We start from the raw sequence: 20,549 nt of genomic DNA, 5'->3' as shown, positions 1-20,549 counted from the left end.
GAGATTAACGGACAGAAACCGGTAGTTGATTGTGTACCAATATTGTATGCGTACGTCACATATGGAAGGAGGGGACCCCAGTAAGTGTGGTCGGAGGAGACGTAGAAAGCACGTCACCAAGGGTGCAGTTTAGCGTTCAGTGAGTTCGTTAGTCTGCGGATGATATGCGGTAGAGGTTCCGTGACGTATGTGGCGCTTGTTCAGGAGAGCTTTAACAGCGTCCGAGAACAAGGCGTCCTCTGTCACTAAGTAGTTCACGTGGTGCGCCGTGGCGAAGGACGAATCGCTGCAAAATGAATGAGGCTACATATGTCGCTACGGAAGATGGATGGGCAGCGGTTTCAGCATATCTCATGTAATGCTGAAACCACCCCTCATGTAGTACCCCTTAAATGGGGCCTTTGAGGATTCAATAAATACATATCTTGTCAGGTGGTCAACCGCAACGATAGACTAACGGTTTCCAGCTGCAGTGTATGGGAGCGGGCCATATAAATCACTACCGACGCATCAAATGGGCGTGGTGGGCAAGGTAACGGCTGCAGCTCACCATCAGAACAATGAGGAGGAGACTTGCGACGTTGACAGGCGAGGCATGAGCGAGCATATTTAAGGACGAAGTTGTACATGGTATGTCTTGAATACTCCCGCATGGCCGTATGGGAGGTCAGCGAGGAAGAAGTCGCAGACTTGCGCCCGTAGGTGGCGGGGAATGACTAGCAACCATTTTCCACCATCAGCACTGTAGGTCCGGCGATAACGAAGGTTGTCGCGAATGGCGAAGTGCGATGCTGGTCGGCAAAGCGTATGCGGTTGTCACCCGTTATTAATTAGGGGGTATTATTAACGATACGCCCTTAACGGTGCGCACACTCCCAGACACCCTTACAGTGAGTGGGGGTAGCTTTTCCGGTTGCAAAGGAGATGCCCTCGACCTGCGCGGCAAGCTCAGCCGGAATTCAACTACCTTGTAGTGACAGAAGGGGGTGGTCGTTTTTCTGCTCAGCGGTCGCCGGTTCAAGCCAGCGTAAAGGCCGGAATACATGGAGCGTTTTTGCCGCGTCAAACCGGCGTTTTACGCCCGACGGCGCGCACTCGACGCCCCGCGTCAGAAAAAACGCGCGCCGCCACCGATCTGGCCCTGCCAGATATTTGACGCGCGGGCGGCGCGGCGTCCTCTCGAACCGGAAACTACTGTCGACGCGAGCCAATAGGAGCCAGGAAAGCTGGCATTTCCGGTTTGAGCGGCCGCTGTCAACATGGCCGCCATGGCTGACGAGGTATGGGGCTGTTTGGTCGCAGAAATGTGATTATCGTAAAAATAAACGCTTAATCAAGCACGGAATGTCGCTATTTTGTGAGTATACACTCTTAGAAAAAAAGGTAGTGAAAACGTAGTAACCGCTGCTGTTACTACGTTTTTTAACCCTTACTACATATGTACTATGTTCCTACGACTTTTTCACTACCTCAAAGAAAAAAATAAGCAGTAACAAGGTAGTGAGTTCTGTTGTTACTACGTTCTTTGGCAGTTACTACACTGCACTGCTTCACTATTGCCCTGGTAGTAACCGTTACTACCTTGATATGGAAATGGATGATGGGAATATGCATATGCATGTATACTAACATTTCTGGTGACATTGCTACTCGGTGCCCCACTTTTTTATATAATGAAAAGGGCATCCTAAATGGCAACAAAATTGCCAGTGCTGTTTTTGTTTTCAATAATACATATATGCAGCACCTATGTGTCCCATTCTTTAGTTAGATTTCTTAATTGCACTTTTTCAACGACCTCAAACTACTGTGCCTGACTTGCACTAATTTTTCCTTCTGGTTTTACTGCAAGATGCATCCATGTTCAATGCTTTCCCCTTTTGTGGTGGTCTTTTTTTTTGGGGGGGTGGCATACAATGCAATTTTTTTAATCCGTAAAGTGAGCAGTCATTGTCAGCGACATGTGTGCTGTGTTCCAACCCTTACTACAGCCTCTCCAGAGGCTAGAGCAGTTTGTCTAAATAAAATAAATAAATGGTAATAAAATACAAAAGTACTCTTTATTCTAGAGGCACAAAGGAAAGAAGTGTAAACATTTTCAACTAAACAATTGCAGCCAGCCTGCAGATAATACTGCCAGTTCAATCTGTGATCATTATTTCTGGCCTCAGTACTAGCTCCTTCTCAAAATACAGGTCTAGAACTTGGAACGATTGCAGTTCTGCAGGCTGTATAACTCTCTCTTCTGTTGTTCGACAAACAGTATATGACCAGCGGTGTCGCTGAAACAACACAGTTCTAAGAACACTCACATGAATGAAGACTGACCCACAGTACATATACAGACCTATGATCTGTCCAAAAATAGGCAGCAGATCATTCTCCAAGACCACTACATCTAACACTTTGTATTTACAACTTGCAACAGTAACGGATGACACTCACCACACAGGAACACCTTCAGGGAAGACTTCATGAGTGAATGGGGCTAAGTCCTCCTGTCTAAGAGGCTTGGCCTTCGTTGTCTGAATGCCCATGTTTAACTCATCTCCAGACAGCTCAAAGCTCTAAAGCAGCTGATGCCGTTCTGCGATTGACTTCGAAATATTCTTGAAATTTCTGTTGCGACATGCTATCATTTTCACATATTGGTGTTTTGCTTCGTAACGCATGCACCAATATTGTTTCAATGGGCCCAACTGGTTGATCAGCCTTGGGTAATGCACCAAAAAATGGAGCTTCGGGGTCATTTTTCCAGGATAAAGAGCTACAAAATTTGTCAGAAAAAACCTAATTTCTTCTTGAAGGAAAGCAATATGGTCATGTGGGATATCATCGGAAAATATTATGTCAACAATCCTCCTGAGTTGAAGATAGACTTCCCAATGCTCATTGAGATCTGGAACAATGTCACCAAATATAAGTGAAAAGAAACGAAACAGGCACCACTTCTGTGATGCAGTGCCTTTATAAGCAGCTTCCCCCTTCACAGAAGATTTCTCGAGTCCTTCAGGTTTGTTTTTCCTGTCGTGTGGCCCAAACTCAAACAAAGTGACACGCTCCAGATCAGAGTAACTCATTACTTTCGAACTGATGAGGCCTTGTAAGATCTGTCTTAAAACAGGAGTTATAGATCCTTGGAGCAAATCATGCATGATGTCAGGCGGCAGTTGTTGCGTCACATCAAAGTAATTGAGACCTGACAATGGCGACATACTTTTCACCCTATGAATTGCTGTACTTAGTGGTTGGTTTACAACTGCAAGTTCAACATGCTTTTTGTGCGCAGTTGCATCTCGTACCTGTACATCTTTTTCGTGGAAAATTTTGCCGAGTTCTGGGAATGCCACGGTGCAAAAATGGCACGGGTGTCCACGATTGAAGCAGCAAGTGAAACCACCTAACCTGTTCATTGAGAGGTTATCCCCACAGAAGGCGACAAGAAAAGCTGTGACTCTCACAGCTGTTGCATGCAGCTGCACAGTGAAACCAGTTGTGCTTATAGCTGAGAGCTCAATGATAAGTGGTCCCAAAACTGCATCCATTCCATGCTTAAGAATAATTTTGTATTTTGCAATAATTGCTATATGTATGGCACTAAGCTGGGACCTGTAGCGTGCGTGAATGTTCAATACACTGAAATACACAACAAGTAGCTTGTGCACGTTGCGCTTGGGTCCTATCGGGTTAACAATCTCAAGTTCATCTGTATAAAACACAAGAAACAGTGTGAACTGAGATCCTTCCTGTATAAGTGCCGACAGCTTTTGCTTGTACATGAAACCATCACAAAAGTTGTGCAATAGTGGAGATGATTCTCCATTTGATGCCTCCTCATTTAAATGACTGCGAAAGGATTCTGAAAGCATTAGGTTTTGCAGAACATTAGTGACAGGAATATACTGGAATGTTTCTCCAGCAGCCAAGACATGCTCCACAGGTTTTGTGTAAGGAAGGCATTTCTTGGCAAATTGCTCTCTCTTGTGTTTGCTCACCACATCTTCAAAAATCTCATCCAGAAAGTCACAAGCAAGCAACGTGTGCAAGTCTTTTCCGAGCGGCAGAGGATGAATGTCTTGCTGAATCTTGGTGGAAAAAAGGCGAAACATATCGCACAAAGTCACTTTCATATGGCAAATGACGCTTTCCATTGTAGAGTGTGGCAACTTGTGTACTTCTGCCATGCGGAAGAAAAGTAAACACAGGTGCTTCTTCATTCGCGCTTTGAAGTCGATAGCTCCACTGGCAGCTGAAAAACCAGTACAGGATGCGGCCTCTTGTTCTCCATCGGTATCGTCCATGAGGAAGTTAGAGCTTAGCAGTTCATTTCTACTTAAAACGTCGCCTTCCGCAATGGAGGCACTCGCCGAAGTGTCCAACCGTAGCTCACCACTACTGCTTTTTTCCGTGACAGCGGCATCTCCAGGTGTGTCGAGGTCCATATAGCTTCTGTGGTCCCGATAAACGTGCCTCCGATACGACTCAAAGAGACGGTACGTCTTTGCGCAGCCTTCCACACCACACATCACAGAAAAATTGCTATCATAGCGGTGGTCCCCTATGTACCTGAACACTTTGCAAAACCTCACAGACGTAAAGGGACAACGCGGACACGTATGAATCATTTTTAAGCACGTATACTTGCGGTGACGTATACTTCGTTGTCACACCATTAGGCCAGCCATTTGATGCACTGTCAACTGCATCAGCTGAGAGAGGCTTGGTTGATAAACATTTCCGAGGGAGGTAGATAAAAGCAAGCTGGAGTAGAGGAGTAAAGACCTCGGCAGCGCCGCTAGCTGAAGCCACTTTCTGAACGGAGCCTCGAAACTAGCGAAAGTGACCTTGGCCTGTCAATACCGGCACAACAAACATAACTGCGCAACGCGTAATGTCTGAAAATGTAGAGCAGTGACAGGAGTAAACATGGCCTCCGTGATGAGGCGCGCCGACGCGCAGCTGCCGATCTCGGAGGGCTCAAAAGTACAAAAAAAGCAACTTTCTTTACTTATTGGTAGGTGGCGCTTGCTACAGTGCCAGAAAGGGATCGACTTCAACTGGTCTATCCATAGTACTATATCCATGGGTTCTTTCCATACGTTTTGCTACTTTTGCAAATGGCGTATGTTTTGCATGCGTAGATAGAAGAGCCCTCCTTTAGAACAACCGAATTACTACATGTGCTGGCCCTTTATCCTGCTGTAAGCCATGTCTTCGTCGCCCATCGAATGCCTGGTTACCTGGAAAGGCAGGAAACAGGTTCTTCTTGTCAATGGACATCACAAGAAGTCGGATGTAATCGATGCTGCAATGCTGACGGAATCGTGGACATCGTTGCAGTGCGACCGAATAGAGGTACGCACATTTTTTATACGATAGATTTTAATCGATTGGTGCTTTCAGGGCCTGTACTTGTGCATATAATCGCGTTCTAGTTATGCGCTTCAGGCCAACGTAGTATCGTGGTTTGCTTATAGGCCTATGCTGTGTCCAAAATTTGCGTTCAAGCTTGGGATAGACACCGGTGCCAGATGTATATATATCGGAGCCTGTATCTTAGCTGTGAGCAACAGGCGAGCATGCAATAGCGATGCCTGTCGCGCTGTTAACTGCAGCTTAATGCGCATCTGCAGCGCTAGTGTTGCTTCAGAATTTTTTTCCAAATGGCTTATGACTCCGTAAAAAACGTTTTTTCTTTTTTCTTTTTTACACTGCACTGCACGTGTGCGCGCCTCGCGGAGCTGGAGCGGCCGTTCACGTTCGCAGGTTTCAAGGTACGCGGCGCGCACATGGGCTGTGGAAGAGTAGTAGTGTGCTTTCCATACGTGCGCGCGTGGAGAGTTTGGAAGCCATCATAATGATTAGGCCAATCATGGGAAACTAAGTAGTTTCAGCATGCTCGCAATGAAATAATTACTAAATCAATTGTATCCACATTCATCATTATGTTTTTGGCTTCCAATTCATAAACACATTTTTGTTGTAGGTCTACAATTCCCGCTTTGAAACATATGTCGAGGTCCCGGAAGGACACACATTTTGTGATGGCGACAAGATAAATCTGGTTGCCAGTGACAGCTGCGATGAAGAAAGCTTGCCACTCAAAACTGGGTTAGTAGGCCACCTTTAACCCTGTGGTCCCCTTCATGGATCACTGCCTTGTCGTGGCGGAGGGTCTTGCGAAACAACGATGAAGTCGTGAGCTCTGCTGTGTAGGGCCACCCAAGATAGACAGGTCACGGCAGAGAGTTCTGACAAAATGTGATTCACTGGAGAAGGTAATGGCAACCCACTCCAGTATTTCCTGCCAAGAAAACCCTATGGCCAGTCACAATACCATTAATGATATGGCGCCGGAAGAAGAGCCCCCCAGGTTGGAAGGCGTCCCATATGTTACTGGGGATGAACAAAGGGCGATTCCTAGTAGCTCCAGGACGAATGAAGCGGCTGGGCTAAAGCCAAAAGGACGCTCAGTTGTGGATGTGTCGGGAAGCGACCGGAAAGTCCGATGTTGCAAGGAGATGTATCACATAGCAACATGGAATGTAAGATCTATGACGCAAGGTAAACTGGATATCGTCAAGCGAGAAATGGACAGATTGAACATTGATATCTTGGGTATCAGCGAGCTCAAGTGGATCGGAATGGGAGAATTTAACTCCGGCGACCATTATGTCTTTTATTGTGGGCACGAATCCAAGAGAAGGAATGGGGTCGATCTCATAGTAAACAGAAGAATGGGCAAAGCAGTGCTAGGGTACAACCCCAAAAACGACTGAATGATTTCACTTCGGATCCAAGGTCACCCTTTCAACATAACAGTTATCCAAGTCTATGCACCGACCACTACTGCTGAAGAAGCTGACGTTGAGAGATTTTATGCGGACCTACAATGCCTTTTAGACCGCACCCCATCATCAGACGTCGTTTTTCTCATAGGAGACTGGAATGCTAAGGTAGGGAGTGAAGAAATATCCGGAATTACAGGCAAGTTCGGCCTTGGTGAGCCAAATGAAGCTGGGCAGAGGCTAGTAGAGTTTTGTCAAGAAAACAACCTGACCATAGCGAATACTCATTTTCAACAGCACAAGAGGCGCCTGTACACATGGACTTCGCCGGACGGTCTGTACAGGAATCAGATCGATTATATTATTTGCCGACAGAGATGGAGAAGCGCTATACAAGCAGTAAAAACAAGGCCTGGGGCCGATTGTGGCACCGATCATCAGCTTTCTGTTGCCAAGATTAAGCTTCGATTGAGAAAAACGCAGAAAACTAGAAGGCCTTTCAGGTATAATCTGGATCAAGTTCCATTAGAATATGCTGTGGAAGTGAGGAATCGATTTCAAGAATTAGATCTAGAAGACAAAGAGCCCCAAGAGATGTGGACTGATGTTCGTGATATAATACAAGAAGATGCTACTAAGGTAGTTCCAGAGCCAAAGAAATACAAGAAAGCAAAATTGTTATCTGAAGAGGCTTTGCAAATAGCTGAGGAAAGGAGGATGGCAAAAGTTATGGTGGAAAGAGAAAGATACAAGGTTCTCAATGCGGATTTTCATAAAATAGCAAGGAGAGATAAGAATGCCTTCCTGAACATACAGTGGCAAGCAGTTGAGGACAACAGCCAATTAACGAACACAAGAGCTCTGTATAAGACAATCAAAGATATCAAAGGAAGCTTCTGTGCTAAGATGGGCGTGATAAAGGACAAACGAGGCAAGGACCTCACTGAAGCCGCAGAGATAAAGAAGAGGTGGCAGGAATACACAGAAGTGTACAAGAAGGACCCGAATGTGCAAACCCAACATAAGACGGTTGTGGTCACTGATCTCGAGCCGGGCATCCTGAAGAGTGAAGTTGAATGGGCCTTAGCCAGCCTTGCTAAGAACAAAGCTAGTGGAATTGATACAATTCCAGCTGAGTTGCTTCAAAACCTCAACCATGACGCTGTTAACATTCTGCATACATTATGTCAGAAGATTTGGACAACCCTGCAGTGGCCACAGGATTGGAGGAGGTCAGTTTACATCCCCATTCCAAAGAAAGGCAGTGCCAAAGATTGTTCCAACTACCGCACGATCGCGCTTATTTCGCATGCTAGCAAGGTGATGTTGAAAATCCTCCAAGGTAGGCTGCAGCAGTATGTGGATCGGGAGCTTCCGGACGTGCAAGCTGGGTTTCGCAAGGGCAGAGGAACTAGAGACCAAGTTGCCAACCTTCGCTGGATCATGGAAAAAGCAAGAGAGTTCCAGAAACCCATCTACTTCTGCTTTATTGACTATGCGAAAGCGTTTGACTGCTTAGATCACAGCAGATTGTGGCAAGCTCTCCAAGAGATGGGAGTTCCAATTCACCTCATCTGTCTCCTCAGGAACCTGTATGAAGGGCAAGAGGCCACAGTCAGAACTGGGCATGGTCTTACTGATTGGTTTCCGATTGAGAAAGGAGTGAGGCAAGGCTGCATACTGTCGCCCTGCCTATTTAACCTATATGCAGAGTGCATCATGAGGAAGGCTGGTCTGGACGAGTCTTCAGCTGGAGTGAAGATTGCTGGAAAACGTATCGACAACCTTAGATATGCGGATGATACCACTTTAATGGCAGAAAGTGAAGCGGAACTCAAGAGTCTTCTGATGCGCATACAAGAAGAGAGTGAGAAGTTTGGGCTTAAACTGAACATTAAAAAGACAAAGATCATGGCGTCTTGCCCTATCAAGTTCTGGAGCATCAAGGGACAAGAAGTGGAAGCTGTGACAGATTTTCTCTTCTTGGGCTCCAAGATTACCTCGGAAGGAGACTGCAGCCATGAAATTAGGAGACGCCTGCTTCTGGGAAAGAGAGCAATGGTTAGCCTTGACCGCCTAGTAAAGAGCAGAGACATTAGTCTGCCAACCAAGATCCGTATAACTCGTGCTATGGTCTTTCCAGTTGTGATGTATGGATGCGAGAGTTGGACTGTGAAAAAGGCTGACCGCCGAAGAATTGACGCGTTTGAATTGTGGTGCTGGCGAAGACTCTTGTGAGTTCCTTGGACTGCCAGAAGATCAAATCAGTCAATATTGTCGACCATAAACCCTAAATGCTCATTGGAGGGTCAAATTCTAAAGTTAAAGCTCAGCTACTTTGGTCATCTGATGAGAAGAGAGGAGTCGCTGGAGAAAGATTTGATGTTGGGAAAGGTTGAGGGTCGCCGGAGAAGGGGCAGGCAGCGAACGCGATGGTTAGATGGCATCCTCGAGGCACTGCAGATGAAATTATGTGATGTTAGGAAGATAGTGAGAGACCGGAAAGCGTGGCGTGACATGGTCAATAGGGTCACGAAGAGTCGGACACGACTGAACGACTGAACTGAACTGAACTGAACTCTGTGGTGGAGATATAACATGGGACATTACAGTCATGATACGTACGGTGCACTTAATTCCATCCCCTCTTTTTTCAGAGCTAACGATGTACCATCAGTGGTGGCGGCTTCATGTAGCAGTGGTTTTCAGCAAATGCATTATGAACTGCCTCCAGTTCCCGTTGACATCAAGTTCGACATTGAGAGAACAACATTAGGAGAAGTGTCAAGTCGCACAAAAAGCCGCATTGTGTCTTGGATTACATCCCATTTGCTGACAGTTGACCTGTAAGTACCACTTAGTAATGTATCCTCAAATCCTGCTGATGCAACCTCTCTTGCGCTCGCAGGTATCCTGGGAAATTCTACGAGCCTGCAGCTAGGGCTCTTGTTCTGAAATATCCAGTCCTCCGGGATACGATTGGAACAGGCTTTGTAAGTTCCCTACCTGCTTGCTAGTCTTTGTAAATAAATAGCTGGTAATATCTTCCTCAAAAACGCCTTCCGAGGTTACTCCTACTATCAAAGTATAAAAACAAGCCATCTTTTGAAGCATAAAAGGAAAGTATCTGTAAAATGCTTTGCACTGAGTAGGTTACTTTTTTTTCTCAAAAAGAGAAAAAAAAGCATGCGATGAAGTGACTAGCCATGTATGCAACACATGCTTGGGTTCATATTGCGACGGGTTGACCCATCAAAGATGAAACAGACGAAGTGTGTGTGCACTTGGCGACGTCCGGTGCACCCTGTGCTTGTGTCGCGTTATACCGGTGCTTTACGTGGTGTGTACGCCTCTTGCCACGCAACATCTTGGTAGAGGTGCGGGGCCACAACAGCGTCTCTCGTAGCCTGAATCGCTTTGGAATGTGAAACCCTACAAACCAAACCTCATCACAACAGCTTCTTTCCCTGTGTTTGCATCATATTTTTTACATACTGCCTGCAAGCAAAATTTCACCTCCTATTTTCTTGACTGCTTACTTTTTACTTAAGATGGTATGTTTTCCTTGAGGTAATATTTTTTTCTCGTGTGGAATTCACTGCTGCTTGTGGACCATTCTGGCATACATGGGGAATGTTCTGTGCACATGCATTGTCTCCTCTTCAATGATTTTTCAGTTTGCTGCACTTTTTTGTGAAATTTTCTTGAATATTGGTGGGATAGAACACAATACAGTAATTAGATGTGAATTCTCTTATGCCCTTGCAGGATGTTCATGAGGTCCGCACATGCACTATGGTTTGCAAACATCCTTGACAGGGAATTAAGCAGGTTAATTTGCAGCTTTAATAACGTACTGAGCAGCAGGTGCGTGCACAGATTGCTCATGAATTTTGGCTCGGGCTAGAACAATGCAGTGCTGCTTTTAGCTCTTTCCTGCAGTAAGAGCAAGTGGCTTGTGCGAAAGCATTTATGATGCCTATGGCCGTTTGAGTCTGTTTTCTTCAAGGAAAGTCTGTATATATCATTGTTGGCTGCTAGGTAGATGTTTCATTGATTTTGCATTTCCAATGTGATGGTTTTGATTTACAGGATTCTTGGAGGGTCGCATTTAAATACAAGATGTGCAATATTCGAAAATCCGTGGATAATAATCCTAAGGTTGAAGAGGCAAGAAAGAAGTTTTGTAGGAAGGGGAACTTTCAAGACAAATGTCATCCAAAGAAGCAGTGCCGCCTGGTAAGTGAAACCCCTGATTTACACCAGTGTTACAAATATTAAACCCCTGATTTACACCAGTGTTACAAATATCTGGAAAAGTTTTGCATCTTTTCCAGCTGGGTTATCTGAAAAGAAATGTTGCAAGTTAAAGTGCCCTGTGAATATCATTGCACACAAGTAGACGCAATTGATTATAGTAATTCTGCTTTGTTTTGAGGTAGTGATAAATAATGACTTAAAGAACAAATTATAACAGCAAAAAAAGAAATACTATGGTATTGCACTGGCGAAACAAGGAAGCCATAGCCACAAAAGTAAATGGAAGGCAGGAAATCGGTACAGACCCCTCCCTGGCCACGCATTTCATGAAACGAGAAAAAAACGGCGACTACAACACCTGACTCTAGAACTTGCAGTTACTTCAAAACTGTAGAATAGCTGAAATTTGGAGAAAGTTGGTGCTTTATGCTATGTAACCAACACACAGTGGCAAAAATAAAAAAAGGCAGTGCAGTAGCTGTATGTTTACCTGCTGTATCAAAAAATAATTATGGTAAAATCCTATTAATTGGCCTTTTAATACCAGCAATATATTAGAATTTTCCAAATGTCTGATTGATCTATTGGCCTTAAAGAACTGCAGAAAACTATTTGCATCACAGCAATATTATTTAATGAACACTGGGAATAGAGTTATGCATAAACTTGAGATGAAAGTTAAGAGCAAACCCGATTTTTTTTTTAATTGTGAAGTGCCATGTTTTGTGAATACTGTTGGGATTGTCGAAGAGTTGCTTCAAATTTGCAACTGTTACCATCGGCCTTTTGGCAGTGCGACACAGTAGCAGTGATGCCTCGTTACAAATGGCCCTGTTGCGTTTTGAGGATGCTTCACCGTATAGATGGTGACACTTGCTATTGGCACCATGCAGAAACCCAGCGAGTAGCACTCGCGGTGAAAAGGCAGCGCAGCGCCACGGGTGGGCGCTGGAGGTTTTTTGCAGGAACAGGCGTGGCCGCCTGGGTAGGGCATGCACTTGAAAGAGGCAGCCATGGGAATGTAACTGGGGTCTGCGCAGGAAAATAGTGGCAATTTTGGCCAGCTTGAGTGATGTAGTGATGCATAAACAATGCGAGAGCCACACGGCACAAGACGGAGAGGCACGGACAAGTCCTGGCTGCCTGCTGGGTGTTTATTTCTCGGCTGGAAACACAAGAAACAAAAGATGACAGAAGGAGAAGCATGCCGTAGGGGAAGGCTGAGCAAAAAGCTTATATCAAGCAAAACAAAGGTAAAAGCAAAGGAACATTGGGTCCTGTATCCCTTTTCAAAAGCTGTTAGGTATGCCAGAGCAAAAGAGATAGCAAACTGTAGCCTACACAGTTAATTGCAATACCTAAAAACGCATGCAATGGTGGAACTATAAGGAATTTAGCATTGAATGGAAGGAAAGCACTGCATAAAGGTAAATAATACAGCTGTAGAGCAAGTGCTGACAAAACAGACTGATATTCAGTTGTGTTCAACCTTTGCACAGGTTGTAGATCATAAAAAAGATTTTGGAATCGTAGGTCTGCGTTACCTAAAAATATGATAGGCATTACTTATGATATTTTACTCAACTGTGTTATTTTTATCATTTCTTTTGCAAGTCAACTGGTGCTTTGGAAACCGGAGGCGAAGAAGATGATGGAGTCGTTGCTGCTCACATAGAATTTATGATTAAAGAAGTGAAACGAAGCACTCCTGACATGGCGAAATTGAAAGCTTCAATGAAGGCCACCTTCTCATCACGAAGAAAATGGATTCAAGAAAGCAGCCCATAAACAGCGGTGTTGCTGGAAAGGTACCCAGCGCTGGCACTTCGTGAACTGGTAAGGTTTTAAAACGTGTAGCATCAGGCCGGTTTCCTGAAATGGTTTTTGATGATGGGTCGTACACATGCCATCAGTCGGGCTTCACAGAGACATGCAGTATATAGTCGGCTGCTGTAAGAGGCTCAACAGGTTATGAGAAAATACTCTATTTAGTTTAAACATTTGCAGTGTTTGCAAAATCAGGATGCGGAGATCCACTGCAGAAGGTAAAACAGTAAGATTGCATTTTTGACAACATAAAATGACATAAGCACGACAGAAATATTGCTTGGCAGGAAACATTTCAACTGAAGAATTTGTCTTCATCTGGGTGAGCACAGTCATCCCTGGTAAGGGTATTTAGAACCTTTACTCTGATAGGGAGGAACAGGTTAGGTTTGCTGGAGAAGGGTGAATATGGGTGATTGATGACGAGTGTTAGTGCTAATTATTTATTTGGTAGACTAAATGGGCAGTTTTGTAATCGTAAAAACATTGAAATATAACTGCTGAAGCCACAGCGGGTCGTGAAGTAATCATTTCTTATGTTTAGGCTGAAATTTGAGCACTTCTGCATAATTGCGTTCCTCTCTGTCCCACTTTTGTATTCTATGTGCTACTAAAAATGTTTATGCAAGGTCGTGATTGCAGTCGCATTTGGATGGAGGGCATTCTTTAAGGGGCATCTGCTGCTTTATTTTTAGTTGTGTTTGCCTATGGATACTGCGTAACTTTCTAGCGGCAGTAGTTTTTTTTTGGAAGAAATGCTAACGCACCAGTCAGCGTGCATGTCAGGCAAAGAGATACAGGTTCTGAATTTCGGTTCACAACGGGTTCAAAGATGCATTCCCTAAGGGGATTAGGAACAATTAGGGAATAACAGGGCGAAGATGAAGGACAAGGAAGAAGACAACACCTGCGCTGTTGTTTTATTTAACAATTAGGGATTGATGGTAACAACCTACACAGTTACGTTTATTAATGGCTTCACCCTTATTCCCTCAGAAAAAAATTTCAGTGCATCACTGATGACATATTTAAACAGAAATCAGAATGATGCAACCTCTAAATTATGATGAAAGAAAGCAACTATGAAGCCTTTGGACTAGCTGTCCAACTTTGCACTAACAGCACAACTGTCCAGTGCTTTGCTCGGACACTTGTGCATGAGCGACGTGATGTCTTTTTGTATTTTGCAAATAATGTGCTAAGTTCCCCCTATCATTTTTGTTCATTTTCAGCTTCGCCAGGAGTTCATGAATATCACACAAGTGGACTTTAAGTCAAAGTTGCTCAACTTTATTAACACACATGGAGAGAGGTGTCTCCAACTCCTGAAAATGTCTCGTACCGCAAAAAGTGCCCTCGCCGAAGCAGAACGGGCGATTTCAGAGACAGAAGGCGACTTGAAGAAATGTGAGTGTTCAGAGCTTTGTCTTTTAGTTCCAATTTATTTTCTTATTTTTATGTTTTTGTGATTGTTTGGGTGTTCTATGAATTTTCTTTGGGCACAGATTACTTCGCAGTTGCTGTCCTACAGCTCCTCCCGCACTTAGTGAAGGAGCAGCCCAATTTTCTGAGAGGACCAGTAAGATTTTACTGTTCACTTTAATTGTAGTTTGCTTGAAATTGTCTCATTTCTTATTAATTCTATTTTATTACAGGACAGCTACCCCTCTCTTGTCATGAACGACAAGGCTCCAATTGCCACAGAAATATGTGCCACTTTTGAGTCCTACAAGGTGGAAGTGATTGACCTGATATCAGGGACAAGTGCCCTCATGGAACTTTATTGGATAATGAACATCCAGTATTCTAGCAGGAATAAGAACACATTTGCTCTGATGGAGCATTTCTGTGGCCTAAATTCGGCAGCAAGGTCACCCCTCGTGATGCGGGCGATCAGCTTAATTGAGAAAGTTCAAGTCAACAAATAAAGTTTAACCTTTTGAGCAACACCTGTGTTGAATTTGTTTTTTGAAAGCCATATAGGCCCACTGCTTCATAGTGCTTCTAACATGCTATTGAGGTTAGTGGTTGCCTAGCCGTCAAACCAAAGCTAAGCTTACTACTAAGGTAGTAAACGAGGTTGTTGCTGTTACTACTTTAGGTAAGCTACCATTCTTACTACCCTGTGGTAGTAAATGTTAAAGGAGGTAGTTGCTGTTGCTACCTGTCCACAGGTAGTAAATGTTACTGCCTTTGCAGTTACTACATACAGTCACTACCTAGGTAGTCATATATGTGACGGTTGTTGCTACCCCAAAATGTAACCTCAACTACCTTTTTTTTTAGAGTGTACGACCTACTCTCAGATCGTTGTGTGTTTGTTTGCTCCCTGGACTGAAATTTGTAAAAATAAAAAAGAAAACCGTGCCGCTGGTATCCGAGCAGGCATTCCAAAGTATCTCCGTTCATTCGAGCGAGCCAAATCCTTGCGCACCTATGTACGCTTTCTACATTTAGCACAGTAGCATTTGAATGAGCACTTTCGGGATTTTACCACAAGGGACAGCATCGCTTCTCTCACGTACCTCGCTCTGCAGTTATTTCCGCTCGCTGCTGCATTTGCTTTCGCATCGAGGAATCCGCGGGAGCGCTCGCGCCACTTCGTCGTTCCATGTATCTCGAGCTGGGCGTCGCGTCGGCGCAGCAGTTTTCCACGCGCGAAAATCGTGGGAAAAAAACGCCGCATGTATTCCGGCCTTAAGGGTCGGAGTCAGAAGTAACAAACAAAACAAACTTTATACACAGCAAGAGACGATACAGAGGAATACAAAAACACTAAAATTGCACAGACGAGAAGTTCACAGAATTAACAAACGCTAAGCATGCAACTACAGAGAGATTCAATAAAACAGAGACTTTACAACACAGATCAAACACGAGAGAGTCACATAAACAAACACCAAATTGTTCACCGGGCACTGTTGCAGTCCGACGCCTCAAGAGTCACGATGTGGCCGCCATACAAGACAAGCGCCACTCCCTTGCAGGTCCGTGGGCTTGCCAGCAGCGGGTGATCTCCGGGAGTCCAGCCGAAGCACAAGCGAACACGTCGCAAACACTGACTGACTGACTGACTAAACAAGCGGCGCGGTCTCTTTAAATAGGGTGCGCCGCGTTGTTTTTTAGCACGCGCAAAAGCTAGCGCGCACACACACTTAGCTTCGCTGGTTATAGCGCTATCTCTTCCTCCCGTCCAGCCGCGCGTCGTCATTGGCCACGACCCGTAGAACATTCTGGAACCTTCTGGCGTATTCTCGATTGATGAGTCCGCGTCATCGCCGGGTGATGAGAAAGAGGGCGACGGCGACGCGTACAAAGCTACGCGCTGTCTCGCGCGGGGAAGGAGGTTTTTCTCGAGCTTTCCATGCGACGCCGCGCGGGCCTCGCGCGCTGCCGGCTTGATGAAAATGTGCGCCGATTTCGTGACAGAGGTGGAGATGTAGCCGATGGATCGGAGAGCAGATAGGTAAGAGAAGCGACGCAGGGGTCCCTCTGCTGCTCAGAAAGCATGTCACTGATGTGAAGTGACGTTTGCGATACTCCAGAGTTGGAAAGCCTGGCGACGTCAGCTTGTAGGGGGTAGTGAGAACGGTCATCTGCGTCATGATGCTTGCGGCCAGAGCGGTAGACTACATTGACCACAAATTCCTGTAGACGAAGAGAACATCTGGCTAAATGGCCGGGTGGGTCTTTCAAGGAGGAAAGCCAGCACAGCGCATTGTGGTGCGTCGCAACTTCAAAACGGTGGCCGTAGAGGTAAAGGCGGAATTCGGTCAGAGCCCAAACTATTCCCAAACACTTTCTTTCATTTAGCCAGTAATTTGACTCCGCCTTCGTGAGCGTTCGGTTTGCATAGGCGACGACTATTAATCAAATTCAGATTTTCGCTGAACGATTACAGCGCCGAGACCGACACCACTGGCGTCGATGCGTACTTCACTAAGGGCCGTCGGGTCGAAGTGACGCAGGACGGGCGGTGCTATGAGGATGTGGCGCAACGTATTGAAGACGTCGTCGCATGAAGGTGACCAGAGCGAAAAGTCGGAACCGCCCGAAAATAGCTGTGTCAAAGGGGCAGCAATGGAGGCGAAGTACAGTATGAACCGACGAAAGTAGGAGGACTATCTTACGAAGCCGCGCAGGTCTTCGATGAATCTCGGCTTGGGAAAGGCAGCGACAGCACGAAGCTTCGCCGGTTCTGGAGAAACTCCGTCCTTAGAGACAACGTGCCCTATAATGGTCACTTGAAGGACGGCAAAACGACACTTCGTTTAGTGTGGATGCAAGCCGGCATCAGAAAGGCAGGTCAAGACGTGCTTCAGGCGGTAGAGATGAGGCGAAATCAGGAGAAAAGATGACAGTGTCGTCAAGGTAGCAGAGGCAGGCTTTCCATTTCAGTCCACGCAAAAGGGTGTACATCATTCTCTAAAATGTCGCTAGAGCATTGCAAAGGCCGACGGGCATAACAGTAACTTCGTACAGCTCATCGGGAGTCACAGATGCGGTTTTAGAGCGGTCGGCCACTTCCATCAGGATCTGCCAGTACCCGGTACGTAAATCTAGGGAGGAAAAGAATTCAGCCCCATGAAAACAGTTCAGTGCGTCGTTTATGCGTGGACGGGGATAGATTTTTTCATATTCTTATTAAGTCGGCGATAATCTATACAGAATCGGATGGAACCATCCTTCTTTGTAACGAGCACAACAGGTAGCCCGAGGGTTGTTGGAGAGCTGAATGACACCGTTTTGGAGCATCTGGTCTTCTTGCTCTACAAAAACTGGGCGCTCTATTGCTGAGACATGGTAGGGCCGCTTTCGCAGTGGTGCGTGGTCTCCAGTGTCGACCCATTGAGTGGCAGTTAAACTTTGGCCCACGGAATTTCGGCCCATGAGGCAACGGAAAGAACTTTAGGCACAAAAATGTATGTGATGGCGTGAAGACTCAAGAGGACAGTTTGGTCGCACAAGAGTCACAAATGATATATACAAGCAGGGCAGAAGAGGGAGGAATGTTGATTTCTTCGGCAACGAGGGCTTTAGGGCATAGACTACGAGTAGCGTTGTCTGACACGCGCTTGGGCAGCGCAGAAAATTCGACTTCAGCGCGAGCACAATCGATTATAGCGGCAAGACGCGACAGAAAATCCCAGCCTAAAATTACAGCATGTGAGCAACTTGGCAGCACGACGAACTCAGTTGTATAAAGGCAATTCTGGATCACTACTCGAGCGGTGCGCGTTGCTAAAGGCTTGATATAATGAGCGCTCGTCGTTCGAAACTAAAGCCCTTCAATTGACGTCTTCACTTTTTTTAAAGAGCTACACAGTTTTGCGTCCATTACCGAAATTGCAGTGCCAGTGTCAATTAAAGCCATGACAGCAACACCCTTGACAAAAAATTCAACAAGCTTGGCTGGCGACAGCTGAAGACTTGGGAAGTTCGACGGGGTCGCAATGTTTACCTCAGGAACTTGGGCTTCTAGTTTTCCTCACCTGAAGCATTCTGTCGACATCGCATTAGAGAGATAGAGCGGCATGGGCGGCGACGGAGACCAGCAGTCGAACATGGCTGAGCGGTCTGGGGAAAAATGACGGCTTACTGGGGCTCCGTAGGAGCGGAATACTTAGGCATGGAAGGCCAGCACACAGATTCGTGAGTAGATGGTGCTGACCCTGGGAAACGGTGTCGACAATAACGGGAAATGTGTTCAGCCAGCCCGCAATTATAACAAATGGGCCGGTTATCTGTCGTGCGCCAGGGATTACGTGGTCTTGGAGCCGGTCGAGTAAGCTGCATAGGATCTGGAGCAGAACCAGGAGGCTGCTGAACGTAGGCAGGTTGCGGCGGAGCATATGTAGATGGTGGTCGGGCAGCAACAGCCGCATATGTCAACGGGGCTGTGACAGACATGGATTGAGGGTCTGGAGGAAGAGATTCAGCTACCTGGTCGTGAATAATGCGGCGCCGACTGGGAGCTAGGTGTGATGAAGGCTCTTCATGGCAGGACACTAGGGAGAGCTATCGAGCAACTTCAATTCAATTCAATTTATTCAACACCGTGAAGATGTTAGGTGCGCCGACAAAAAGCCAGAAAAAGGCTTGACAGAGGTCGACGCACCCTACAAAGAGTTGGCAGCAGTATGCACAAACAAGCATTAGTTACATAATAAGTAAAATCTGTACAATACAATAATAGCAGATAGGTGTATATGAATAGTGTATAAAACAGAACGTGAAACACTTACATTACCAATAATACACACACAAAAGTAGAAATCACAGGGATGCAACATTGTTGATAGTGTTTTGTATACATTAGTTTACTTGTACATTGTTTAGCAAATGAGGAAGAGTATAGCGCAACATTTGGCGACCATAATTGGTTCTAGTTTTTGGCACAGTCCATGTGAAACGAGCGCGAGTAGAATAATTTTGGTCTTTTGCTTTTAAGAGAGACAGCTGCGTCATGAATGAGCTTTGTTTTAAAATATTAGTCTTGTACCTCCTAAAAAGTATCGTGTCATACAGCTGGTGAATGGAGATGATGCCAAGTGCCCCAAAAATTGGTTTAGTGTGATCAAATCGCGAAGAATTGGTAATACTACGAACAATTTTCTTCTGAATGAGATGCATCCGTTTAATATTGGTAAACGACGTGGTACCCCACACCAAAAAACAATAATTAAGAACAGAAGAAAATAGTGCATTGTACAACATCTGTTTAATACGCTGCGGCAATAAAAATCGCATTCTGGATACAACACCAGCAACCTTCGACAATTTGTCCCCAACCATTTCGACGTGCTCATCCCATGACATGTTTTCATGAAAAATCACACCTAAGCTTTTGACCGAATGGACTATTTGAATCAGCGATGAACCACTGTTTAAGTGGAGTGTGAGACATGGCGGACAAGAAATCAGTTTATTTCGAGGCCTAAAGAGTACAGCCTTGGTTTTTTCGGTGTTTATAATTAGCGAATTGCATTCAGACCATTCATAAAGAAGGTGCAGACAAGCTATGGCTTGCTGTTCAAGGTCTTGTATGTGTGCGGCTTTAAAGAATAGAGTTGTGTCATCAGCATAAATTACAAAGCTTGGAATCTTACTTATGCATACGATGTCATTGACATAAAGGAGGAAAAGCAACGGTCCTAAAACGCTACCCTGCGGAACGCCAGAAGAGAGGCGTTTGAAATTTGATAATTCATTGTTTATGTTCACTTGCTGCGCACGGGAACTAAGGTAGGAGGTAATCATTTCAAGAAATTTCCCGCGAAAACCATAATGTTCAAGTTTGGCTAACATTGTTTTGTGATTTATTCTATCAAAAGCTTTTGAAAAGTCAACAAAAATGCCGAGTGTAAGAAGTTGCTGTTCAAATGACTCTAAAATTAGTTCTTTTTGGGTTAGAAGTGCGGTCTCTGTCGAAAAGTTTTTCCTAAAGCCATGTTGAAAAGGTGTTAGTATGTTATATTTATCACAAAAAGTGGACATTCGCCTATATAGAATTTTTTCAAAACACTTCGAAAATATGGGCAGAATAGATATTGGACGATAATTTGACAGTTGATTTTGGTCTCCACCTTTGAAGAGAACGGTTACCTTGGCAATCTTCATTCCTTCGGGAAAGACTGCATGTTTGAGGCAGCAATTAAAGATGTATTCCAATAC

The 20,549-nt window shown here is 45.1% G+C and overlaps 1 protein-coding gene across 1 annotated transcript; it reads left to right on the top strand.

The window, feature by feature from the left end:
- Positions 1-9,651: 9,651 nt before the first annotated feature.
- Positions 9,652-15,370, top strand: LOC146193444 (uncharacterized). The gene is made up of 5 exons (XM_084600552.1): positions 9,652-9,696; positions 10,696-10,758; positions 14,108-14,282; positions 14,381-14,454; positions 14,531-15,370. Exons 1-5 carry the CDS (start codon positions 9,652-9,654, stop codon positions 14,801-14,803), a joined length of 630 nt encoding a protein of 209 aa, XP_084456678.1. The 3' UTR covers positions 14,804-15,370.
- Positions 15,371-20,549: the final 5,179 nt, after the last annotated feature.

This window comes from Amblyomma maculatum, chromosome 4 (assembly GCF_055883805.1).
Source record: "Amblyomma maculatum isolate TAMU_Amacu chromosome 4, ASM5588380v1, whole genome shotgun sequence".
NCBI lineage: Eukaryota > Metazoa > Arthropoda > Arachnida > Ixodida > Ixodidae > Amblyomma > Amblyomma maculatum.
This window is presented reverse-complemented; position numbering and strand designations above follow the sequence as displayed.

Excerpts from the sequence above, each read along its gene's own strand:
- LOC146193444 (XM_084600552.1), top strand. The coding sequence starts at position 9,652 with ATGTATCCTCAAATCCTGCTGATGCAACCTCTCTTGCGCTCGCAG. Across the intron at positions 9,697-10,695 it reads AACCTCTCTTGCGCTCGCAG|AACAATGCAGTGCTGCTTTT; the intron begins GTATCCTGGGAA and ends GGCTCGGGCTAG. Across the intron at positions 14,283-14,380 it reads AGAAGGCGACTTGAAGAAAT|ATTACTTCGCAGTTGCTGTC; the intron begins GTGAGTGTTCAG and ends CTTTGGGCACAG.